Source organism: Micrasema longulum, unplaced genomic scaffold (genome assembly GCF_059751315.1).
Source record: "Micrasema longulum isolate JH-2025_06_02 unplaced genomic scaffold, ASM5975131v1 h1tg000323l, whole genome shotgun sequence".
Classification (NCBI taxonomy): Eukaryota; Metazoa; Arthropoda; class Insecta; order Trichoptera; family Brachycentridae; genus Micrasema; species Micrasema longulum.
In genome coordinates this window covers 894,569-922,295 of record NW_028277527.1, presented here as the reverse complement: position 1 = coordinate 922,295, position 27,727 = coordinate 894,569, and the positions used below count along the sequence as shown (strand labels likewise).

General features: G+C 34.2%; 1 protein-coding gene across 14 annotated transcripts in view; it reads left to right on the top strand.

Annotated features, from left to right (window-relative positions):
* Positions 1–27,287, top strand: part of Shab (potassium voltage-gated channel shaker cognate b) — an 84,581-nt gene extending 57,294 nt beyond the window's left edge. The window contains exons 2-12 of one of the 14 annotated variants that reach the window (XM_088225010.1): positions 8,218–8,373; positions 11,128–11,662; positions 18,907–19,753; positions 20,718–20,845; positions 20,923–21,006; positions 21,167–21,244; positions 21,404–21,554; positions 21,629–22,026; positions 23,543–23,615; positions 25,080–25,216; positions 26,552–27,287. In XM_088225010.1, the coding sequence (XP_088081136.1) occupies positions 8,273–8,373; positions 11,128–11,662; positions 18,907–19,753; positions 20,718–20,845; positions 20,923–21,006; positions 21,167–21,244; positions 21,404–21,554; positions 21,629–22,026; positions 23,543–23,615; positions 25,080–25,216; positions 26,552–26,671 (2,652 nt within the window). In that variant the 5' untranslated portion in view covers positions 8,218–8,272 and the 3' untranslated portion in view covers positions 26,672–27,287. Of the gene's footprint in view, positions 1–8,217; positions 8,374–11,005; positions 11,663–18,906; positions 19,754–20,130; positions 20,846–20,922; positions 21,007–21,166; positions 21,245–21,403; positions 21,555–21,628; positions 22,027–23,542; positions 23,616–25,079; positions 25,217–26,551 lie in introns of those variants that run through there. The other 13 variants (XM_088225014.1, XM_088225016.1, XM_088225011.1 and 10 more) reach the window with 13 other exon arrangements.
* The last annotated feature ends 440 nt before the right edge of the window (positions 27,288–27,727 follow it).

Below are 27,727 nucleotides of genomic sequence, written 5' to 3'. Positions count from 1 at the left end.
TTTTATTGACAATTCTCGATTGAATTCCATTGTAATGATGTAATAACTTATAATTACATATAAGTTCCTAATAAAAAATACTTAATACATTTTACAGAGGTATTTGTACCAAGGACCTTAGTACAGAGGGTGAAAGCGCCAATTGGTCGAACAAATAAGTGGAAGTGGAAGGTAATATGGAAGCTTAGGCATTTACAGGGCTTATGACCTGTAATTGGCTGGTTTAAGTGGCCACCTTACACACTGTGTAGCACTCACCATTCTGCCCATGTTTGAACATCCACATTTCCTCAACTCTTCCATCTGTTGACTTTTGTGAAGTAAAAGAGCTGATCCTTTATCACGTGGGTGAGATTCATCCGCCTGAAGCAAATCACCTACTAGGCAACGCCTGAAAACAATTTTCCAATTTTTATACTTCTTCTTTTAACAGGTAGTTAATTCAACAATGTTTGAGTACGTCCAAATGCTTGCAGACTAGCTGGATTTCCTCCCTAGGGAGTTATTTATCTTTAAATTTATTTCAACAGAGAGGGAAAAACATTTTCGAGAAGGTAGCCAATGACAGGTCATAAGCCCTGTAAATGCCTAGACTTCCATATTACCGTCTCAAAATGTTTTCCCTCTCTGTTGAAATAAATTTAAATATGGAAATATATTTAATCCACTAGACCTACGAGTACATGTCTAATTAATTATTAGAAAAGAATTAAAAAATAAATCCGATTTTACTGTGTACTCCTTAGGATAATACAATCTTATTTATAGAATGCTACATTTTTCTAAAAATATTGTTTATAATTTATTTTTTTGTGTATTGATTTTTTTTAAAATATTTTGTTTGTCTTAGAACGTGGTAAATAATCCTATTTAGACAGTCAAAGCAACTTTGTATAAATGTATAATTTTATGCACATATATTTTTATTTTATGGAATTAAAAAAAAAGTGCTTTATTTATAACATATTGTAATCCCACACTAAGCACAAGAGGTTGCTTCTTTTTCTGGTGTGATATTTAAATTATTTTTCTGTTTAATACTTTTTGTCTTAATACGACGGTAGGCTAAAAAGTAATGCACACATGCTTGTAAAACACGCATAGCAAGATCGGACAAAAAGTAAAAATTACATATTTGCCAAGCAAATTTATAAATAATATCAATTGAAATGTAGTCACATTTTTAGAAGAATTTTACAGAAGCCTATACATTATTATTTATTTGACAGCACTTCACATACATCTTGTATCAATATAAATAATTAACTGTGAGATTTTACTGCAAAGCTTTGCTTTATGATGAAGCGGTACTGACATTTAACGACCTCTTCCATAAACATTTAAAACTTAAACAACTAAACGCCTATAAATTATATTATTGTCTCTAAAATGGCCGCCGAGATACAAAACAAAGGAGCGAAGAGAAATAACCCAATCATTTGTTTATATTGTCGTGTTTTACGGCACTTTGGGGCGAGCTATGGTCAGGCTAAAAATGGATTTAATAGGAACTAGAGATACTATTGGAGTTTATTATTATGAATTTTCAATGTACACATAACTTCCGTGTTTCCTTGCGATAAATTCAACGATCCAACTGTTTTGAAAATCATCTTGCATAACTTACTGGGCCCGAATTTCAAAAAGGTTGCCGAAAGTCAATTAATTTCCCTGTATGAAAAATGAAATATTCGTATGGTATTATTTTTAAAACATGTTCAATTAGAATGTTCGAGAAATTAAATATTTTTAGGCGGTGTAAAAATTATAGTATTATTGTACGACGAAACTGACAAGCCGGTTTCCGCGGTTTAGCGGGTTTTTCTTACCTTTTTATTTTATTAATGACGTCATAACTTCATCATGACGGTGTAGATGAAGATACATTCTCCCGAGCAATTACGAAGATACACTACCGACGCCCATCTTCAAGTTTTGGGTAAGTACATCGATATGTACCAAGGGGGCGCGTACGCCATGGTACATTGTAAACACTTAAGTAACAAACCTTCATTGTGACGTCATAGTTGAATATAAATTCTCCCGAGCGATTACAAAGTTACACTACCGACGCCCCCCATCTTCCAGTTCTGAGGTAGTCTAGTACCTCACGGTACACATATTTACTGAACAAAAGTGATAAAAAAATTGTTCCGCCAAGCAATTCTGGCTTTAATTACGGTTTATTTCAATTTTTAATCGTTCCGAGGTGGGCACTTTTTACTTAAAAACGTTTTTAAAATACGAAAGAAAAATAAGTAAATTTCGAAGTCAAATTAAATTCTGACATAACTGTCAGTTTTGAAAATAAACGGCTAGATGCAGAGATAATATGGCTAGATACCGTAAAAATACTGCCACTTTAAAAAGTATTTTCAACATGTATCTGTTCTAAAAATAAATTATAAAAGTTTTTAGAAAATGCATGAAAAAAATAATAAAAATGTTTTTAATAAATACAAACTACTTTAAACGACGTCACTAGTTCTTCCAAATCAACCAATGATGGAGTGTTGCGATAAATTTTTGGCTTACGAGAAGCTAATTCACCAATCAGCAGAGCTCATTGAAGAAAACTTATGACGTCCAACGCGGAGTAATTACAACACTTTAAAAAATCATAGCGCTGATAATACATTTTTTTTAAAAATAATTTATTTATCTTATTATCAACACATTGGTTGGTCCGTAAGAACTAGTGACGTCGTTCAAACTATGTAGTTTGTTTTTATTAAAAACTTTTTTTTTCATACATTTAAAAAAAAATCGCTGGAGAATTTCATGCTCTAATTTTTACCGCGCTTAAGAAAACATTTTCAGAACTCAATTTCCTTATTGAAGATAACTCTGTTAACTTCCCTTCTGTAATTGGGGCCCATGTGTGAATGTATAACTTTGTACGAAGAAATACCGGGTGTAAGAGGTTAAATAACATATTATATTAACAATACACTGGTGTATTGAGTAAAAGAATTTAGTCATTTAGCCAGACCAAAGACGTGACCAGAGTAAAAGTTCCGTGGGTTGTACGTACGAGAATGTATATAGTCGAAAAAACTTATCACCTTATGTGAACGGTTTTGTCCGTCATTTAAAATTCCCTGGGTTCGCACGCTGAGCTTTTTTTGCACAACAGGCCTGGGCCTCGATTATGATGGAAAGATAAAGACGCCATACCTTCACCTTGACGGTATTAGTGAAGATAAATTCCCTCTAGCGATTATAAAGATATACTACCGACCCCCTTAACTTCAAATTTTGGGTAGGTACATCGATATGAAACAAGGGGAAGCGTACGTCATGGTACACATATCTACACTCTAAAATGATATAGATTCACTATGACGTCATAGTTGAAGGTAAAAGTCTCCCGACCGACTATAAAGGTACACTACCGTTACCCGCACTATCAAGTTTTGATGTAAGTACATCGGTTTATATCGACGGGTCTAGAACCCCTCGATACGTTTATCTACGCGTTAAAAGTGTCAAAAAATTTGTTCCACCGAGCAATTTTTCCTTTGATTATTTATTTTATTTTATTTGGATTTTTACAGCTATTACATGAAAAAATAAGTAGAAATATATTAACAATACTAGAGCAAATTAAAAAAATCCACTGTAAATCTAATAATACATAAAAATAAGAAAAAGAGGTATGTGTGTGACGTTTGTATTAATGTGTGTGTATGTGAATATGTGTATGTGTGAATGAATGAGGGAGGGTGTGCATGTGCGTGTGTGAATGAATGAAGGAAAGGGTGCGTGTGTGTGGGTGCGTAAGTATATAAAAAAAAAAAACTTATATTATATTATGATTTATTAAAAAAAATTATCGTTTTGAAGTTGGCACGTTTTCTTAAAAGCCTATTAAAAATATGAGAAAGAGATAAGTAAATTTTGAAGTCGAATTAAATTCCAACATAACTGTCACTTTAATGAACGCCTAGATGTGAACATAATGTCACTATATTCTGTCCTGTTAACAAATAAGAGTATCTAGGCGTTAGAAAGTTACCACTCCAAAAAAATATTTAGTTATTATATTTTTTCCATCTGTTTTACTTTCTTGTATCGATACGTTAAAGGAGCCGGCTTTGTAGTCGATCGGTAGATACATACAGACGATCGTTAAGCATACCGTATAGGTGATTTCCAAAAGTCATACAAAATACATGTTCAAGCGAGCATTTTTTGCTTGAATTGGCATTTATTGCAGTTTATAATCGCTTTGAAGTGAGCACTTTTTATTACAGAAGCCTATTTAAACTATAAATGAGAACTATTTTAATGTTAATGACGTAAGGAACGCGGACTAATTGTTTGCGGTCATTCCATCGGCTTGTTTTCTGATGTCACATTTATTTATTTTATTTATTTATTTAATCCAATATAAAATTCAAACACATAGCTTACAAAAATATTATTATACAATAGGTACATTCAATGTAATTTTTTTTATTATTTATGGATGTAGCCACTCCACTGGTCCACAGGCACGTTCCTCAGTGTCGGTGTATTATTTATTTTATACATAATTGTACATACTTTCACATCAATTGTTTTGTAAAAATTCAAAAGAAATATGAAAAAAGATTCTAAAACATACCTACATCAATAAAACGAGAAAAGACTTTCCAGAAACTAAAATTATATTCTGATATATGAAACATATTTTTGTGTTTTTTTTAATATTTATTTTTTATTTCCTTTTTTAATTACTTTTTAAAAAAATACCATATTATCTTTTACAGAATATTTTATTTTTTCTTTCTTATGTTATACAAAAATATTATAACTGTCCATTATTTACTTGTTTACCCACGAACAGGCCATGCCTTTGTAGGATTTTTTGTTTACTATTTTTCTATTAATATGTATTTCGTTGATATGTAATTTTGCTTTATTTTTTTAATACTCAGTTTTATTATTATGTTTATTGTAAAAAAAAAAATCCTCAGCTTCCTGTCCAGTCTTTTGCAATCCATTAATGGACTCGAGCTTTGAAAATATTGTTTTTCATTTTGTTCACCAATATGTCCTTGCTTAAAAATGCGACAATTATTAATTGATTAAAAATTAACATGCGGAGTAATTTTAGAAATACAAAACTTTAAAAAATCAGAGCGAGGTGCGGGTAAAGGAATGACTATGATGACTTCTCTAAAGCCGCATAACTTTTTTTTACCATTACCAAATTCACGTTTCACAAAAAAATTCTTGACAGCCAAGCAGAATAACCCGGCTGTTATTTTTATTTTTCTTTACGGTCGCGGTCGTAAAGAAAAACCCTTCTACGTTTTCAGAATTAAATAATATGGTAATGAATCGAGTTGCGTGTTATTTGCTGATCCGAGTTGCGATCTTTTTAGCCCACACGCACACCTGGGCAACCCTCGGCCCGCGAAACTGTATTTTTTTTAATACGCCGCGCCCCCACTCGTTAATTGAAAATATGGTGGCTGGGAAATTTGATGAATACGACATAATTTTTGTCACTCTCTCGCAGATGCGTCTTCGATATTATGCGAAAAAGACAACTGCACGTCGGACTGATTATGCGTAACTAAAATCGAGGATTCGTTGTCCCGTTTTCCGCACCTCAAAACTAAACAAGAGTATCACAATGAAATTTTCGGTGTCGATGTATTGTTTGTTTTACAAAATTATTTATCATATTTGTATCCCCTAAGTCCGAAGACGGCGGGTAAAACTAGGCTCTTTTATGTTTTTTTTTATGATTCTAGCTCCCATAAAAAACAATTTATCAAAAAAGAAACATTATATGATCAAAGAGAGAGTTGAGAATTTTAAATAGGACTAGAAGGTCGGATTTATTTCGACGGTCTTGAAGAAAAGATATATTTCAGCTAGCTTCTAACTCATTGTACGTATATCCTCCAGCCTATCTTTCTTAAAAATCGATGTTGAACTGATTCAATATTTTTGATGTGAACATCCATAATATGGAGATTATTGTTAAATGTAAATTTTGCACGAAAAATTGTGCAGAAAAGTATTTCAATAATTTTGATATATAACATTATGGGGTAAGTTATGCGAAAAAATTCAATCAGTATGACGAATAACAAAAAGAATAATATGCTACCTGGGGGACCCTAGATACCGCACTTAGGCCTGGAAAGGTTGAATAAACAAAAATGCATGAATAAACTTATTGGAATAGGTCATTTCAATTCAGAGCGCGTCATCGTGAGTTTTGTTAAGCAGTACTTTCGAGAACACAAAAAAGAGTTTCAATCCAGATTGCGTCAAAAAGTGTATTTAATTTTGATTCTGTGTTTATTTATTATTTTTAAATTATGGTGTTGGTTGACTACGCCACATAGTAATGTAATTTTGACGTTCCGGGCCTCGATTCGTAGCGATGGCAATCTGGCCCCAAAATAGAAAAAGGTTGCCGAAGCCTGCTTCAGTCCATAAGCCGATAATGTGTAGATAGGTTGACCCTATTATACAGGCACCTATTAATTATGCCTAATACTATATACTTGTAGTATACATAAATGAAATTTCAGGGTTATGTAATTCAATCTTTGGGGCTGAAACGCGAATGTCGAGGCCGTCATAAAATTATTAAAATACATATTTTCACACAGTAATAAAAGTTGATTTCGTATCGTAATTGTACACCTTTGGCACTTAGACCTTAAGGGTGATAATAATATTAGTATTTTATATTTGATTTTTAATTCGTAGTTATTTTATTTATTTTAATTTTATTTTATTTATTATGTTTCACAAACAATACGTACGAAATTGGTATAATAATCACAATATTTTATTTTGTTTAAATTATTTATTGACAATTCTTGATGGAATTCCATTGTAATGACGAAAAAGCGCTAATTGGTCAAATAATCACGTGGAAGTGAAGTGGAAGTATTTTTAAATTAATAACTTATATGTAAATATAAGTTAATACATCATTACAATATTTTATGTTTAGATATTCAACAGTATTTTGATTTTGTCTAAATTTTTGTAGACAAGGACTGGATTCTCCTTCCCGGAAAGCTGTTAACATATTACAACAGAGATGAAGAACATTTTAGAGAAGTTAATATAGAAGTCTAGGCATTTACAGTGCTTATGACTTGTCATTGTCTGGTTTAAGTGGCCACTTTACACACTGTGTAACATTTACCATTCTGCCCATATTTGAACATCCATATTCCTGCAATTCTTTTATCTGTTGATGTTTGTGAAGTTAAAGAGCTGAAACCTTTATTTATGCGGGTGAGATTCGTCTAATTGAATTATTTCACCTACTACAGGAAATATGAAATATTCTAGTGTGACAAAAAAATATAAAGATATGCTGCGATTGGTGGGCATTTCTTGGTACAGGGATGTATTGTTACCGTTTTTATCATTGATATACATAAAATATATGAATATGTATTTTAGTGCAAAGAAAAGGGGGTGCAATTATAAATCTTATTTATCCCCTAGAGAGTGGTTTGTTTGGGGATATTTATTTTTTCTATGCGACTAATTTTTGCTTATGGCCACACTGATGATTAAACATCAAAAATATGAACACGTGAAATCAAACATAATGATTTTCATTTAAAACATTATTGCGACCTTTAGAATTACCCAAAACACATAATTAGGTTGAATTGACCAAACCGTATTAGTTTTTTTATTTTTTTTTTTATTTAAATTTAATTATTAACCCTTACGGATTATAACATTCATTTTACAAAAATAATGTATCATTTTCTATGTTGTTGATAATTATATTTTTTACGCCCTCTGAAAAGTTTGTCTGAGTCTTTTGTTTAGTTTTGTCTGGTAGTTTATTGTATAATTTCAGTCCCTGATTTATTATTCTCGATTGTCCTTGTCTTGTTTTAGAATTTTGTATGTGGTATTGTTCTGATATTCTTTTATTATGTCCATGTTTATTTCCGTTTTGAAGCAGTTTTAATAATGTTTTAAGAGTTTTATACACCATTTGACGTTTAATCATTAGTGTGGCCATTATATGAAGCAAAGTGTAGTCGCATTAAAAAATAATAATCTTCAAACTACCCACCCTCTAGAGGGTAGAGAAGATTTAGAATACCACCACAGAAAGAAAATGAGAAAAAAAAAATTGTATAAAAAGTTAGTTTCGGTTCAGTCAGGGTCGATTTAGTCAATTCTATATCTATATACCGTGTGATAAAGGATGGTTTGTTTTTGCAGATGATCCTGCGATGCCAGCGGGAGTACGATCTTGGCGGATGAGGTGAGGAGCAGCATGATGGGAGGCAGCCGCGAGGGGGCGCCGAGCCTCCTCGCAGGCAGGCCTGACGAGCCCCCCTGTCTGGAGGATGCGCCCCCCACAATGCACAAAGCCAGGTATTATTATTTTACAGCGCCTCAAGGGCACTTGACAAAAGCACTTTGGTATATATGGTATCATAATTCCAGTTCCTATTGCCTCCGGGCATCTCCGTCGGCTGTCAGCTTCTGTGCATCCTCCCAAGTCAGGTTCGCGTCCTATAGTTCTGGCATGAACCGCTGACAAACAGTCAGCAGCGGACGTCCAAGACGTCGAGAACCTGATGCCTAGTAAATTAGGCAAGCATGGTTAAGGCTCTCAGGAGGCATTCGCAGTATATGGCTTAACTAACTGTATCGCCTCCGCTTCATGACAGTTATCACCGGAGATCGATGTATCTGTTCTCTTATTTCTTCATTCCACCACAAACCCAAGATTCTTTTCAAGAGCTTTTTCAAAACTCAGTATTTGGCTGGTTTGAAGGTGCCACGATTCGCACCCATAGAGGATAATAGGTGTTATGCGGGCATTATATAGGCGGCATTTGGTTTTCACGGCAAATATCCGATCTCCAGACAGCCTTCATACTGTTGTATTCTTAGCCCCACTCCCAGCTATTTTTGAAAGCTGCCATTTCCCGTAACGTATACTCCGAGATATTTAAAACTCTGGACCCTTTTGATGACTTGGTTTGATAGTCTCGAGATTTTGGGGATTAAAGCACGAGGTGTACATAGGATCTAAAATAAATATGATGCCTCATTTTATAATTGAAAAAGCATATGTCAATGACATATTTTTGTCAAAATTTTAATTAAAAAATAATATCATATGCCGATGAAACGGTTGTTTTAGTTGAGGGAGTTAACTGGAACTCAGTAAATTTAGTAGCTAATGACGTTATAAATAAATTGAAGTTATGGTTTGACAAAAATATATTATCTTTAAATACAGAAAAGACAAAAATCATCCCATTTTTTACTAACAAAACATATTTAGATTCAGTAGTAAAAATAATTATTCACCAAAGCAATTGTAACAAAACTAACTGCGATCTTACACGTTCAGTACTTGATACAACAGATAAAATTAAATATCTTGGTGTATACATAGACCAAAACTTAAAATGAAAAGACCATATTAGTGAACTAGTTAAACGAATTAGAAAACGTACATACATATTTATTACATTAAGGAATATTTTAAAAATAAATAATTTAAAAATAGCTTATTACTCAATTGTACAATCTTCGTTACAATATGGTATTGTAGGATGGGGTGGTGCATGCCAATATATTAAACCATCTTAAAATAGTACAAAGATTAATTATTAAAGTAATTTTAAAGAAACCCTCAACATTCAATACGGAAAGTCTATTTAAAATTTTTAAGGTTCGTACAGTAGACACTCTTTATAAAATAAATTCTATAATACAAATTTGTAAAGAAGAAATAATAAAAGAATTTGAGATGAATCCGTCCACTCAGATACCAACATAATATTAAAATTCCTAAATTCCATACAAGTTATGGTCAAAATAGCTTTGTCTTTAAAGGTGTAAAAAAATTATAATAATCTTCCCAATGAACTAAAAACTATTAAAAATAATATATCAATAAATAAATTTTAAGTTAATCTAAAGAAATTTTTTGAACACGTGTAAAAACAACATTAAATTTTCATTATTATGAATGTATTATGTTTTATGTTTTTTCTTTATATGTCCTATGTTTTTATTTTTCTTTCTCATGTACTCGTATTTAAAATTATATAAACTCTTATAAATAAACAACTCAAACAGTGTAAGTCACACTCCAAGCACAAGAGTTAGTCTCTTTTTTTGGTGAGTTACAGTGATAACATTTACTAGATGTGTAAAAGTAGATATGTTTAGAATTTTACAAAAACATGTACTATTTATGAAATTTATTAGTAAAAAAAAAAAAAAATGAGTTCTGAAGTGATGATACTTTTGAGTAATAAACATTTGGGTGCAGAAATAACATATATTAAGATCATTTTTCCTCAGATAGATTTTATTTCTTTAATTTCAATAATGCTCATAACTTGATTTCGCCAAAAACATTACATAGATCAGTATTCCAGGTTAGCCATTTATAGAACTGTTGATTTAGCATGTTTTATTTGTGCACTCTATAAAACACATAAATGTTTAATTCTTACTTATTTATGTCTTCGTGTGTTGCATGTCCTAGTTTTATTTCCTGATCCAATAACATTACCTCCACACCGGTGTTGCTCCCTTGTCTATTTATAGCCCTCGTTAAGGTTGCCCGCCAGTGGCACTAGAGCCCCTCTAAACATGCACCCTCTTTTCCGTTCATTTCCAACCTTCGTGCCGCCATATATGTGTATATTTACCATTATGTATGCATATTTACACCTTTAGTCCACATATCTCTGTTATTTGCATAATTGGAAGTGTGATGCTTTTTGTGGAAATTCTTTAAAATGAAGTAGGCAGGATAAATTAAAAATAATTTACCAGTATCAGGAAAAATGTCATTTTTCTGTTTTGAACAAAAAACAGAATACAACTTACCCTACCTTAATTCAAGTTAAATGTTTTGTTTAAAATTCATTAAAATAATGCATTAGAACCTCGATTATCCGGATTGGATTTAATATTGAATTACAAGTAATACATGCATCAAAATTACTATTAATATGAGTCCAGATCGAGATACGCTGCGATTGGTGTACCAATGCAGTGCCATATGCACTATTATATGCGGAAAGAGAATGATGATGATGTTAATACAAGTATTGATGTTACATTTTTGAACATATGTATTATTAAAATTTTCAGATCGATGTCGTCATTACCACCGGAGCCGTTCATGATAATGCGATCAAAAGCATTAAATCGGAGAGTCAGCATTAACGTGGGGGGTGTCAAGCACGAGGTCATGTGGAGGACATTAGAGAGACTTCCTCACACGAGGCTCGGTCGCCTGAGAGACTGCAACACACACGACGCGATCACGGAACTCTGCGACGACTACTCTCTAGTCGACAACGAATACTTCTTCGACCGTCACCCCAAGAGCTTCAGTTCTATCCTCAACTTTTACCGGACTGGCAAACTTCACTTAGTAGACGAGATGTGTGTTCTAGCGTTTAGCGATGACCTGGAGTACTGGGGTGTCGACGAGTTGTATTTAGAGTCGTGTTGTCAGCACAAGTATCATCAGAGAAAAGAGCATGTTCACGAAGAGATGAGGAAAGAAGCCGAAAGCTTGAGACAGCGAGAGGAGGAAGAGTTCGGCCAGGGGACTTGCGCTCAATATCAGAAATGGCTCTGGGACTTGCTGGAAAAGCCGACAACTAGCATAGCTGCACGGGTAATGTTTTATTCTCTAATCACTAACCAAACCTTGATGAAATACCAGTAAACTTAAACATAGATAGTTTAATGTTATCGCTAGGTTTAAAAAATTAGTGATTTGATTCCTTGTTTCATGTGTGATTTAGTTTATTTAGAAAACTTTACAAGACTCATACTAAAAAAAGCAGAATCAAATATAGTTTCAGTTAGTTTCCTTTTATCACATGTTCTTCCTTGTCATCAATAATACTCAACTTTTTTTCAGGATTTTAAATTTGTTTTTTGATTATATATTTTTAGTGCATTCTTCTAATATCTGCGAGGGAAAGTTATATTTACACATGCACATTTAAAAAAATAATTCGACTATATAATTGATTTGTCGACACTTCAATTGTTTTTATTTGTTTTGTTTGTCTCAGAAATGAATTATTTAGTGGATATTTTGTAACAGAATTATAATCTACAAAGATTAAATTGCTTATAAGCAGTATCTTTTCTATGAATCTTTGGATAATAGAAAATTAAATAAACATTATATTGCTCTCTAAATTTTTTTGGCGGAGGAGTATTTTTTCCAAGACGAATCTTTTTCATTTTACCATAGGATAAAATAACCATAACCATAAAATATTATTTATGACAAATAGTAACTAAAGTAAGAGGTGTAAGTATTAATTTTATATTAATTACAATAAAATGTGTTTGAAAACATATTTTCATTTTGTAACAATGTTGGAGTTTTTAATAACATTAATTTTAATATATTAAGGAATGGCAAAACCTTATTTTGATATGAAAAGTTAAATAATAAATAAAAATGTGTTTCCTATTTATTCCTGGTGATTTTTATAATTATCATTCAATTCAATAATATAAAAGTAATAATATATTTATACAGATTCTGCCTTTATTCCATTTTGAATTTTGAATGCTTGCAATACATTAATGTGGTATTATTTAGTGTACATCGTGTATATTTTGAAATCATGTATTTTAGACATAATTTAGCTAGTTATAAGGCAGAATCTGGATATTGTTTTGGAAGATTTGGAATAATTTGAAATAAACAATAATAACATATTATTAATAATGATAATTTTTACCAATTATTTTTCTAGTTTATTAAAGTATTTTTCTAGGTTTTCTGCTTCGGGCATAGAATTATCAAAACAATAAGTAACATAAATTTGAACTGCTTCCATTTCATGAATAATGATCCATTAAACCTTGTTTATGTTATTGCACTCATACCGTGAAAGTATTGAAGAATACATTTAAATGCGCTGTGGTAACTAAGTAGCTACACAGAAATAAAATAAATAAATCCTAACAAATGGCTTTCAAATCACATTTTATTTTATTAACATATATGGCAAAATGGCTTTTACAAAACTGAGAACTGATACTGATTTTGAGGATTAACTTAGTGAAAAATGTCATTTTTAATAAACAACAAAGAAATTTCTGTTTAATAATAATGTATTCAAAAACATAATCAATAATCAGTATTCCCAAAAGGATGAATCTAAAAACTATAAATGATATTATCCATTTATAGCAATGACTTGATAGTAATTTTACAGTGTAGGTATTAAATGCATCGATGGTAAAAAGTCAAAGTGACTGGTTATAGCCAAAATTTAGTTATCTATAACTCAATTTTGGAGACACATTTGTCATCGCCAAATAGTTAAATCAACTACTCAATTGGACAGCTAGACTGTTCATTAAATGCTGGCATTCAATGGAATGGCTAATGGACGCTTAGCCAAAATGTTAAAAGCAATGTTGAGCGTCACTTACCTCTTTAATTTCAATACAACAATAATAATTGTGTTATTTTTTAATTTCTTTTGTTATGTAAAGTTAAGCAAAAATATTTTTTTTCTTATCTTAATCCAACTGATCCTAACCTAAACTAACAGCTGTTGGTTGAGCCGTTTCCAAGGGGCTAGCTTTCAACCATCCAACATGCTGAATGTTGAGCTTTCTTAATTCATCCAACTAATGGCTTAGCCATTCAATTGAATGTCGACATTTGATGAACAGCATAGTTGTCCAATCAAGTGCCTGATTTAACAATTGAGTGGGGATAAAAATACCACTTTTCTCAGCAGCTAGGTCGTATGAGCTGACACTCACCGATATAGGATGTCAATTTTAGCATTTCTTTTTTATTAAAAACCCACTTGTATGAGATTATGAATCGTTTTTTAAATTTATATTAAAATCTGTTTTTGGTATTCATTCTACATAACCCTAATAGTTTCACTTCAGTCTTACTTATAGTAACTGGCAGTAAATAAAGGACGTTGGGCTTAAGAAAGAGACCGCCGGCCTAATCGGCTAACTTTGACTTTGTAGAGCGTCGTCTTTGTCATTCATATTCACCGGACTCATGCGACAGAGACGACGCTCTACAAAGTCAAAGTTGGCCGATTAGACCGGTATTCTCTTTCTTAAGCCTGATGTCCTTTATTTACTGACGGTTACTGTACATTGTTTTGGAATTGATTCAAAACAAAAAAAGTCACACAATGTTTTTTTCTCCTGAAAAATTCAATTTCAGTGAAATATAGCCTTGATATGTGTATGTGTGTTGTATACATACAAGGATGATCAATCCAATGTACTCATTAGAGGATTTGTGGTAATAATTCAGGATAGGACATTGCTTTCATACCACGTCTGGTCCCATAATATTTTTATATAAATACAAGAATCTCCTGTAAAATAAAGAATGATTTTCTAGCCCAATTGAAAATCTATATAACATGTGAAGCTTCAAAGTTTTTACTGTAGAATTTACTACATCATATACTTAATCAAAACAATTCACAGTATTCTTTAATATTCTTTTCACTGCTTATTATAGTTTATATTGATACCAATAATATTAGTACCCCGCTCTAGAAAATGTTTTTATAAATAATCCCGTTATGTCTTGAAGTAGCAAATGGACAAAAAACATTAGTTCTTAAATCTGTAAAAATCCAAAATATATTAGTTTTTATTGAATGTTACTTAGATATTAATTTGCACAAAACTCTTATAATGTTTATGTAGAAATGTGTAGTTTTCAAAACATTAGTATTCTTTGTAGTAAATATTGATAAAGTAATCTAACTTTTATTTATCATTGTAGTTCTTCAGGTTTTTGGTCATCAAGTTTATAATTCTTTTGTACCATTTAAATTCATAAAATGTCTTAAAGTTAAATAAAGTTGAAAATAATTCAACTTAAAATCAAAGCTTTCTGCTAAAATAATCATTTTTAATAAAACTCACATAGTTTTACTATCTTATTGTAAAGCCGATAACAAAGTTTTTCGTTTTTTGTAGCACAGGGCGCTAAATTGAAATACCAATTTCAAGAGTTAAGGCAATGTCTGTCTATAATCAATAAAGAACAAAGGTCACATAGAGATAAAACAGTTTTCTCCCTTCCCGGTGATGTGTAGCTAGTACACATCGCATTTAATAACTTTTATATCTCTTTAGATTTAATAAATACTGGGTTAAGATTTTCAGTATTTTTTCGTTATGCATTTAGGTATCAATTAAAATATATAATTGTCAAATAATAAATACTAATTGGGCACACAAAAAGCATTTTATCAGAAATTGGAGATAAATATCCTATACAATCAAAAGCTTACAAATGTGTCGAATTGTCGTGGCGATGAAGCAAAAGAGTACCGAATATACGATTGTATCAAACGCTCTTTGCGTTTCACTCTCAATGCTATAGAAATACTCGTAAGCGAGAGAGAAAATTTCACACGTAACGCAGGCCAGCCTGTACCACTGCCACTATATGCCAGTTGCTCTCGGAGTTCCACTATGAGTGGTCTGTTTGCTCACGCTGTGAGCGTTAGTAAATGTTTTTAGTAATTATATTTCAAATATTATCACTTTTGGCAAATATAATTTATTGAAGCAATCGTCTACGAATGTCCAATTTTAAATTTGTTATTTTTGTATGTATATTGACTAGACAGCAACGGAACGCAAGGATGTTTTTAGCACAGTAAGGAGGGGATTGATACATATTAAGTGTGGGTTTAGATTTACTTCGTTTTGTTTTTGGCACCCCTTAATCCATTTTCTTTTACTGTCAGTTGTATAAAACTAAATATTCAATAAAATAATAACAATATTCTAAAATCATACACTGTATTCTCAGCAACTTTCTTCTAATTTACAAATATGGATTTTACATACAGGTACATCAATAATGAAGGTGTCTTATGCTTCAAGAATAACGGTATTGTTTGTATTATATATTTTATTAATATTTTAGTAAAAAATAATGGTTTGTTTCTTGATATTAACGCTAGGTAAAACAAAGTAGATAATAAAAAACTAGATGACATTGATACAATGACCAGTAGGTGAGATGAAGATCATTTAAATGAAAAAGCAATGTTTAACATTTTAGATACTTTTTTAAACTATTAAAGTAAACCATTTTTAAAGGGGTAGCCTAACGTACTTTAAAAGTAGTTTCAAAAATCTTTTTCACTAAATTACATAGACAAAACATGACATGCGTTTTATAAATTTCATTTGTGTAATAAAAATTAGATATTCTCTCTTACTCTTGTAGTACAAAAATATTAGTTATTGAAAGGTAAAATATAAGCCTTTTGTAATGAGAGTATTTTGTTAAGAAATAAATGTCTCATTGATTGTGTCAAGACAAATAATAGTTTAGTTTGATCCACAGAAAGTAAATTTACCTTTATTCTTAGAAATTTACACTTCTGAAATATTTAAATCTTCAAAAAATATTAGGTAAATGTACATAACTCAAGAGCTCTGAACAATTTTATTGATTGAATCGACATTCACTTTGTTACACTTCATAATAAAAAATTATAATTCAAAAACTTTTTTATCACATACGTTTATTCTATTAAAATAACATAACTGTAGTTTCGGGAGGGCAGTTCCTGCATCAACGGGTGATATGAAACTAATATTATAAATACATAATACTATTAACAGTGTAATCGTAGAGTATCCAAAAAACAACGCAAATAGTCTCAAAATAATAAAAATCCACATTAATTTATATTCTTGTGACGATCTAATAAATAATCACACATTTAATAACCCTTTACCATTATTGATTATGTTCCTTTTGCAATATAATATCAGACTTCCTTAGATATTGACTCACGGTGTCAACACCTTATGCAAACTTGCATACATAGAATTCTCGTGGAGACTAACGGTGACCATGCTCTATCGGAACATCACAGAACATCATCATCATCAACATCTCTGCTCTGCACCATGATCAGCTGGGTGTAGTGTATTATGAGCTCCTTAAACTCCATCACGGGAGATCGCTATCGAGTACGATTGATGCATTTGAGTCAAGCATTGAAGGAAGAACAGCCGCAATACGCAGAGAGACACAACAAAGTAATTTTGCAGCATGACAGGGCTCAGCCACTTGTTGCGAGGCCAGTCAAAACATACTTGGAAACGCTCAAACGGGAAATCCTACCCCACCCGCCGTATTCACCGGACATTGCTCCTTCCGATTACCACATCAGTCCAGCAGCACTTCCATTCATTTAATATTTTTCATAATGCCAAAAAATTGCTAGATTCGTGGATAACCTCAAAAGATGAGTCGTTCTTTCGAGACGGTATTCGTATGCTGCCAGAAAGAAGAGAGAAAGTAGTTACTAGTGATGGACAATACCTTCAATGACTGTTCTTTACTAATTTTTTTTTAAATAAAGCAAAAAACAGCGAGAACTTATTCACGTCCCCAATAGTATTTTGTATTTCTAATATTAGTTTTGTATCGCCCGTCGAGGAATGCTCTCCCGAAACTATTGTTTTGTTATTTTAATAGAATCAACTTGTATGTGTAACGCTAATAATAAAGTTTTTGTTTTATTATAATTTAACTCTGAACAACTCTGCAGAACAAACTTCTCACTATAAAAAAACTTTTATCATTTAATCAACTTAACTAACACTTTACGTCAGTGAAATAAATTTCTTCAGTGTAATATACATTGTGTCCCTTTTAATGTTTTATAAGTAGTATTTGTGTTACAAATATTTGTTTGTGTCACATGTGTTGTAACATGACTCGCACGTTTTTTATGTAGATGTTTGCACTTAATCGCACGAACACTCGAAGAAAACCATAGCCATCGTATAGTTATCATTACTAAGAATGCACGGGCATGCATTTAGATTTGAAAAAGTATTAACAGAATACATATAATCATGTTCCCATGTTTTATGATTCCAGCATGGTAAAAAAAAAGAATTTGTATATAACGGTACACCAGAGTTGGATGCCCTTTTCAATTTAAAAAGAGGATAATAAGTTGAAGGATATAAAGTACTTACTTGTTACTATGGTCGAGTGGATTCTTGGCCGGGTTGATAATGCCCAGAGAGGGCGGGGATGGGCCAATGCAATATGACCAGTCGCTTCATCCGTCACGTGACACCGGACTGTGTGGACAGGACACGCTCGGAGGAGCGCCAGCCCCCGACTGTCCCTGCTAGTGTCGTCTGTCCAGCAGACTGAGCGACCCGACAGGACACGTGAGGTGGAAGTGGCACCTGTCCACACAGCCCGGCGCCCCCTAACCACCTCCCAACACACTGCCCCATGTTGCTATATATGCATTTGTGCTTCCGCTTCATTATTACTAACATCATATATATACATCAACACACTTACTCGCTACTCAACTACATAGTTTCATGCCTGAATCAGTCCGAGATCGATGGAAGATGAATCATGCTGAAGATTTCTTGTAAGCTAACTATATTTGGCCTTAGTGTAGAAATATTTTTGGAAAACATTGGTTTCGTTGACCTGTACATATTAATTAAATGTGTAAATATTTTGTATCTTGGGAAACCGCTTTACTTATTAATAGCGTATATTGTTTATACATTATATGAGCTATTTGTATTTAAAAGAACTTTGTATAAAATATTAATTCCAAATTTAGTTTACAAGGTATCTGCGCGGCATTGCGAGTGTAAATGTTCCACCGACACACAAGCCTCACATCCACCGAGGCGCATGTAGGGAAGTCACAATACGCAACACACTAACAACACCTGCGACTAACACATAGACCACACTCCACAGAACACGGATACTGTTTAAGTTGCCACGAATGTATAGAGTGCAGTATGTGTCAGTCCAGACTGGCGGATGTACATACACCATTGGACAGAATGTACAGCAAGTGTGGCTTGCAGGTAATCGCGGTGATCTCCATCCTCTTCATAGTGCTGTCTACCATAGCCCTCACGCTCAACACCATACCTCAGATGCAAGTGTACGACGACAAGGGAGTCATTACAGACAACCCGCAGCTAGCCATGGTCGAGGCCGTGTGCATCACCTGGTTCACGCTGGAGTATGTGTTGCGCTTCAGCGCCTCTCCCGACAAGTGGAAGTTCTTCAAGGGCGGCCTCAACGTCATCGACTTGCTGGCTATCCTGCCCTACTTCGTCTCTCTGTTCCTCCTGGAGACCAACAAGAATGCCACGGATCAGTTCCAGGACGTGCGCCGCGTGGTGCAGATATTCCGTATCATGCGCATCCTGCGTATCCTCAAACTGGCTCGCCACTCCACGGGGCTACAGTCCCTGGGCTTCACCCTGCGCAACTCCTACAAGGAGCTCGGGCTACTCATGCTGTTCCTCGCCATGGGCGTCCTCATCTTCTCTTCGCTGGCCTACTTTGCCGAGAAGGAGGAGCCCGGCACTAAGTTCATTTCCATTCCCGAAACATTCTGGTGGGCGGGTATTACAATGACGACAGTCGGATACGGTGATATTTACCCAACGACTCCGTTGGGCAAAGTTATCGGGTCGGTTTGCTGTATTTGCGGCGTGCTGGTGATTGCCTTACCCATCCCCATCATAGTTAACAACTTTGCCGAGTTCTACAAGAATCAAATGCGGCGTGAGAAAGCGCTCAAGCGGCGAGAGGCCCTGGAGCGAGCCAAGAGAGAAGGCTCCATTGTGTCCTTCCACCACATCAATTTGAGAGATGCCTTCGCCAAGAGCATGGACCTCATAGACGTTATTGTGGATACAGGTCAGTCACATTCGCTTTATTACCGCACGCTCCTGTTATGCATCCACCGCTCGATTTGGCCTAACTCGTAGTACCACTAATATGTCCAATAACTATAATGTCGCAATAAGCTCCCTAGCACTGCATGATACCCGTGAAACTTCCATTGGAAATTATGGCAAATTCAGTACCGAAGACGAGCCGATTATTCTCGATCACACCCACCTTAGTCGCCACGAAACATTAGCTTTTGGCATTAGAAGTTTGTACTTATTGGAGTCTCACCAATAAACATTTTCATACATAAATACATAAGAAGCTTAACTAGTTGCTAGTGGAATGAATATTCATGAGACTGCGAAGCGGTGCACTCAGAGAGTTTTGTTCCTTCCCTCCAGGTGACAAGTGTGTTCTGATAGAGGCCGATGACATCAGACCGACAGCTTAATAATCGAACACTTAAGATGACACCTCCACACTCCGGTTTTACTCAGTCCAGATGTTGCATTCCATTACGGTTAAGATAAAAATAAGATAAATAATAAACTAATTGGAAGTTACACTGTGTGCACCCTGTGTATTATTGGCTCTGTGTGTTATGTGCTTTATTGTTTACTCGTGGTATGGTGTGGTGGACTATTGTAATATGTATGTAGACATTCGGAAACCGTCCGGACCGCGGTTACCCACCCCAATTATTCAGTGTAATTTTGAACACCGAATTAACATTCCATCCATGGCTTTTGCGATATCGCTGTTTTACGAATAGATCCGCCTCATTTGGAGTAGTTAGACAGTACGAGCTTTCGGCAACTAGGAATTGCGCAATATTTTTATATCTCAAATAATTTATACGAAAATTTGTAATTTCAAACGGTGATACACCGGAGTGAGTTTCAAGATTGCACGGTTTAGTGGTTGATACGAGAGGTGGGAGCCACAGTCCGGGGTGGATGAGGAAACACTGACCGAGGCGTTGTCGTAGGACACAACTTGTCGCAGGGGGACAACACTAGTCAGGAAGGGGACCCCAACATGCCGGGTGTGGGCTGTTACAGGAACTACGACCACTACATCGCCACCAAGGGCCAGCCACTCTCCGACTCCTCCCAGGCAAGTAGGACTATCCTCCGCCCCTGCGACATCCTCCTTCACCCTATCTCACCCCCCTCCTCTCTCTTCTCTTGCAGATATTGAATACCGGCAACGAGAGGATGTACCCTGAAGGCAGTAGTCCTGAGAAGTGTTTACTGCTCAACCCAGAACCAACTCCCGTGAGAATTTCTACAGCTTACATTTTCTATATTCCCATGTTCTAACACGCTTGTTTAATGATAACATACTAATATTCTTCATGTTTTACAGAGAATCTGATTTCAGTTTGTGTTGTAGTAACTTAACATCGAGATGAATTCATAGTGTAATTAATTCTAGGATAAAAAAGCTGCGGAAAAACAATTAGAACTGGACCAGCTACCGTCTGAGTTTGAATGTTGTTTTTGCACCTTCAAGGTACCTTTATAACACTATAGCACATACACTTCAGTAATGCTAAATACTGTCTACTTAAATAACATTCATATTGCATCCTATCACTAGAATACAGTAGCCAATAACAAACCAGACTTAGATTGTAAGCACCTTTTTAATACTTAATAATTTAATTTGAAGGGATACAAGGAGTTTATTGATGCGGAACATTTGATGCCATTAGCAACTTCGGACTTCAAGCAACCGGTTTGTGTAGAATTGAACTGCTTGCGAAGAGAAGGTCTCGCTCCCAAGGCCCTGCCAGAAACAGCTCCAAGTTTAGACTCTTCAGGTAACTTCTTTCTACTAGTGTCCACTCAGGCCCCGTGTACATAGCCGGTGTATAGCTTACGCATTACCTTACAGATACATTTGCATCATGCCTTACGCACCCTTTTCCTTCAGAGGGCGACATCACGAGAGAGAGCGACTCCAACTTGTATGTGAATCCCCTGGACCAGAAAGTCAACCAGCAGTATAAAGGGGTGAAGAAGAGCACGTCGGGTGACAGCGCCCTCCTGTGCAGCAACAAAAACTCCTCTCAAGGGTCACGCCAAAGCTTGACTCAGCAGGCTAACCAGTCCCTCACTGGCTCCCGGAGCAGCTTGTGTCAGCCACTGCAACCTTCCAAAATGGGCTCCACTCAGAAATCCTCCACTAAGTCATACCAGGGTTCAAAATCCAGCTTAGGACTAACTCTGGAAGACTCGAGAGGAAGCTTAAACGAGTCTCTCCCGAAACACAGGAAAACAAGATTTCAACAGGCAAATACATTTATTATTAAATGTAGAACTGTACTCTTGGTAGACATTTACTATGTTGCTTTTAAAGGTGGTCTGTCCCTGGACTGAAGCGTAAGACTGATCACCTTACTTTTCCGTAACAGACGATCGAGATACGCTGCATCCGATTTAATAATGCAGCGCCCTGGGTATCACCGGATGTAGATAAGGGTTTGATGAAGAAGATTTTTGAGGGATACATCTTATAAAATCTCTTTGACCATAACATAATAATATTAATGTGAATTGAAAGACTTAAATAGTTAAATAGAGTGGAACAAAATAAAATGGTGGTTAAAGGGGGCCATTTGGAACTAAATTGCTGTAGTGGCCCGTCCTCAAATGTCACCAATTTATTATTACGAGTTTATTTAAGTAATTTTCTCAGATTTTGGTCTTAAAAAAAAATAAGGCTTGTGTATCAGACGTATGTAGATAGTTTTTGTATCTTAGTCTTAGTGTTGTACTGTTTTACTAGAGCAAAAATTTGGTACAGAAAATCATTTGAAAAAAATATCCTAACAAAGTACAAAAAGTGAAAACAAAAAACATAACCGTGAACTTAGTGTCGTATTAAAAAAAATCAAAACAAGATGTTCAAATTCTTTTGCTATGAGTTTTTAAAGTTTTGTATTTCTGAAACAACTCCACGTGTGACGTCTCAAGTTCTCTCCCGCTTCTTCTCGGTCAGTTCTGCCAATTGGTTTGTTGACGTACCGTAAACCGGATATCTTTCATAACTGTCCTATCATTGATTGATTCATATGAACGAGTGATGTCGTTCACAGCAGGTTTTTATTAAAATATTTCAATATTTTTTTAAATATTTTTTCAAGAAACTTTAATGATCTATTTTTTTAAAAGAAAAGTTGCGTTCTAATGATTTACCCAAATATTTAATTTTGAGGGCCATTTTCAACGAGTTGTAAATAACTCACTATTAGAAAATGGGAATCAAGTTGGGGTAGAGTAGGATTCGAACCACGGACCTTTGGTTCGTGAGTCCGAGACACTAGCCACAGGACCACAACCCGATCAAATTTAATGCTCTAATTTTTACCATGCGTAAGAAAACATATTTTATTTTCATTATTCTAGAAAGTAATTGTGGGCAAACTTAATTTATTTGGAGCTGATACAAGCCTTAGAATTTTTTTTATCAAAGGCAAAAGACCAAAATCTGGGAAAACAAAAAAACATTTTAAAAAACGTAATAAATTTGTCAAATTTGTCCCAATCTTTTTTGTTCCGCTCTCTACCAAACACCATATATTTAAATTTTTAATATCAAAAACATTTTACACTTATTTATTTATAAATTTGCATAATCCGCTTTCATTTTTATTTATACATGGACCCGTTTCGAGGTACCTCATCATCGGGACTTAAATGTAGAAGTCCTGATAATGAAGTAGTAACTTTGAAACTGGTCAACGTATAACATATTTAAAGCTGGTATATATTTCATTTACATTTTAAATATTTATTTGATTTTCAGGAATGGGCGGATGATGAGAAAAAGCCACCAAGAGGAATTGCCACAAGAATAATCAACCATCACATATTTGGAGGTAAGATTCGTTAGCAATTATTCTTATTAAAATTTATTGGGGGCCTGAATGATTTCTCGCTGTTTTTTTTGTAAAAATGAAAACTTTATTTAAAAAAAATAGTAAACAACTTATCATTGAACGTATTGTCTGTTGTTAGCAACTCCTTTCTTTAATCTTTCGGGCAGCATATAAATACCATCCTGAAAGAACGACTCATCTTATGAGGTTATCCACAAATCGAGCCATTTTTTGGTATCTTCATAAGAATGGAAGTGCTGCTCAGCCAGGCCATGAGTCATCAATTAGAACAAATGGTAACCGGAAGGAGCAATGCCCGTCGAATACGGCGGGTGGGGTAGGAGTTCCCATTTGCGTTTCCAAGTATATTTTGACTGGCCTTCCAACATGTGGCCGAGCCTTATCAAGCTACAAAATTACTTTGCCGTGTCTCTCTGCGTATTGCGGCTGTTCTTCCTCCAATGCTCGGCTCAAACGCATCAATCGTAGTCGATAGCGATCTCTCACGAGGTTTCGTTGGGTTTGAGGAGCTCATAATACACTACACCCAGCAGATCATGGTGCGGGGCAGAGCTGATGATGTGCTTCAGCTGCACATTAAAAAAAATGCAGTGAAACTCCTCGCAAATACTCTTTTCACGAAATTCGACATATTTAATGCTATGAAAAAATATGTTGTTTACACTTTGGCGGAATAACATATACTGCCATTTCAAGCCTAATGATTAGCTTTACGATGAAGTCTGCTGTATATAATTGCCCAGTGTAAAAAGGGTAAGATAACACCATCTGTCGGAAAACAGCAAAAAAACTCCACTACTTCGGGAATTGCACTGGCTACGTTTTCCACAGAAGGTGGAATACAAACTCTGTTGACTTATGTATAAGTCACTGCACAACTCTGCTCCAGAATATCTAAGGGAACTCTGCATTCCAGATGAACTAGCTGACAGACGTCTTACGCTTAGATCAGCTACATCTACGTCGAAAGGAAAAGTTATTAAACCTCTACGCAAACAGCGCACTAAATTCGGCGAACGTGCATTTGCGGTCGCAGGCCCTACGGCATGGAATGCTCTCCCAGCAGAAATCCGAAACTGTGAGAGTGAAGTGATATTTCGGAAGAAACTTAAAACCCACTTGTTCTCTAAATCATTTGAATAAATTCTTAGCATGTGGCGGAAAAGTAATAAGAAAAAGTACATTATTTTTCTTAAATTAAAAAGTTAAAATTAAATTTATATCTTTATATAATCACTTTGTAAAGCGCCCTTGAGGTATTATATTACAAAAATGGCGCTATATAAGTTATCCATAATTATTATTATTATTATAACTTTTAAAAAATTTAATTCCCTATTAGTTTTATTTATTTATTTATACTTATACTTTTATACAGAATAATGTTCCCTCACTGTTCTGTTTATAGTATGTATTTATATTGTAAAAAAAATATTTATTCAGCTAAGAATGGGAACAAGCGGAGTGCGTGGTCCAGTGAACAGGATACCATAAGAGCCAGATCAATTCTGAAGAACAAGGAAGCACGAGGGACAGATAGTGAATTCCTAATACAGGACATGGCATCCTTAGGTGCAAATGTAAGTACATATTTACAATTCGAGATCCTAAAGGCGTGAAAGAGATACAAAACTAATTTCCTTCATCTTTTACCAAGGTGTTACTCATCAGCGTCCTTGATGTTTAGGAAGGCTTTATATAATGAGATTAATTTCTAGTAGAGAAACCGCTATACTCTCGATAACCTTTCAGCTTCTTAATGAATCGGAAATACATAGTTAATTCGCCGTATCTTTTACAAAATATTGGTTTCCGTTGTCCTCTTCGCTATACTAGATTAAATTCCCTTTTTTATGAACCAACTTGTAAAAACAATTATACCTCGAATTCATTCATTAGACGTACCTGTAGAAATTATAACGGACTCAGTATTGATGTAGACATTTTTAACTGCACGTTGCATTTGTACAGAAAATTTCTTCATGGGGTCGATTATTTGGGATAGTTGCTGAATGTACATCTTGAGTGATTTATGCTATGTATATGTGCCGCATGTAATGTATATGTTTGTGTATGTTTTATATGTGCGTTCATGTGTGTGCGTGGATGGCTCGGAGTGTACATTCGGTATTTTTATTTATTTTAATTTATTACCTCCATGGAAAACGCAATTGTCAACAATTATCCTTTTTTCACTTAAAATTCTTATTTATTTTTTATTTTTTGTCACATTTAATGTTTATATCTTTTTAATTTATGAAAACTTAACTGGTCTTTTTATGTTAAAAAATTGTTGTTTTTAATACTGATTTTGTATGACTATGTTTTCTAAATAAAATAAAATAAAATACGTTCATGCCATAGTAACAATAAATTATTATTTTTTCAAAAATGAGAAGATATACTAATAATTATACAGCAAATTCAGTAGAAAGTTTAAATAATAAAACATTATACAGTAAAAAAACAAACAAATCATAAGTACTGTTTCACACAGCTAGGTAAAGTGAACAAAAAACTTTAAATATATATATTATGAAATGCATGAATAAATAAATATAATTACCACTCACCATCTTTGAAAAAGTTCAAAAGGTTTGTTCTATAGGAACAATACCCTACACTAAATATATCAGATACGTGGGAATAACTATTACCGAGTTCATGAGTTCATTTGCATTGTATATTGTGTCGTTTACGTAATTGGTGCTGCGTTAGGTTTGTTTTTTATACATTGTACTAACATAGTACTGTGCAAAGCCGCCAGGATAACAAAATGTTAAAAATGAATTGTATATAATTTATGTAAAATTTCAAACACTACCATTCAGTGACTCTGACTCTGGCTGTGGGGGCTGGCATCCAATTTTACATAAATAATATTTCCAGAAATTAATGATGAATTGTGATTCCAGGGAGATTCTGGAAACGAGAGTTCACCAGTGAGAAAGACTAGCTTCAAGCAAAATCACTGTAAGAGTGAGCAGGACAAAGCGGAGCAGCTTGTGGTGTCCGACGCCAGGAAAACCGACTGAACTGATTACGAGTGCAATAAAACCAACTGGTTAAACATATCATCGTGTGATTGTAACTGCTTGGATAAAGTCAATAAAGGTACACCTTACCTAATGTACCGCTTCCCATTCCATTTATCTATGTTAAGTTATAGCTGTAAGTTTTACATTCGAGAGTTTGTTGATTTGATCAATGTGTTATTTTATCCATTATCAAACTTTTCCGTTCTGGGATTAAGAGACGCTAATAATTGAATGTAGAAAACTGTGAAATTCAATTAGTGAACATGTTTTTGTGATAGACAATTCTCATAAGTAAGAGTTATTTTTGTGAGAGATATATTTATTGAAGAGATAATGAAAGCAATAAGCCTGGGGAGATTATGCGGAGAAGTTTGCGGTGTAAATGGTAATAATTGAGAAGCTTGCAGGGTAGTCTCCTACGGTTGTTTTCACTCCAATGTTACTTACGAAGCGCATCAATTACTGTTATTTATTGTGCTTGTACTCTTAAAGGTGTATAAATTCAGTATTTTCAATTACTTGACATATAATTATTACCATAAGTGTTTTCAACCAATAAATGACATAAAACAAGATTGATTATATTGTAAAACATTTAATAAACAAATGTAAATAATGCTGTATTTTATTTATCATCGCCGCAGCATGCAGATGGCTCCCGGTTTGTAAATACCTCGGCAGTACCTGTACTGCCCACCGGACGAACAGTGCAGTATCTCTCAGTCAGACACACGGTAAAAGAAAATAATGTTCTTTTTGTTGCAGTTTCAATACTATGCGTGTCACTGTTATATGCCATGTATCAAAATAAAGGAAAAACAGAGATTAATGTAGTTTTCATATTAATTAAACTAAATTTACGATAATTATAAACTGAAACTCTAGTTACTGCAGTTTTGATACCTGGATTTAGTGGTTCCTGAAGGAATGTTGATGTGTGTGTAAAACAAAATAACATCGAAAATGCTAGATACTGCACTCTTTGTAAGGACGGCAGTATGCACTTATTACATACGTTTAATGTATGTGTAAATTTGTTTATTGCCCATTCCC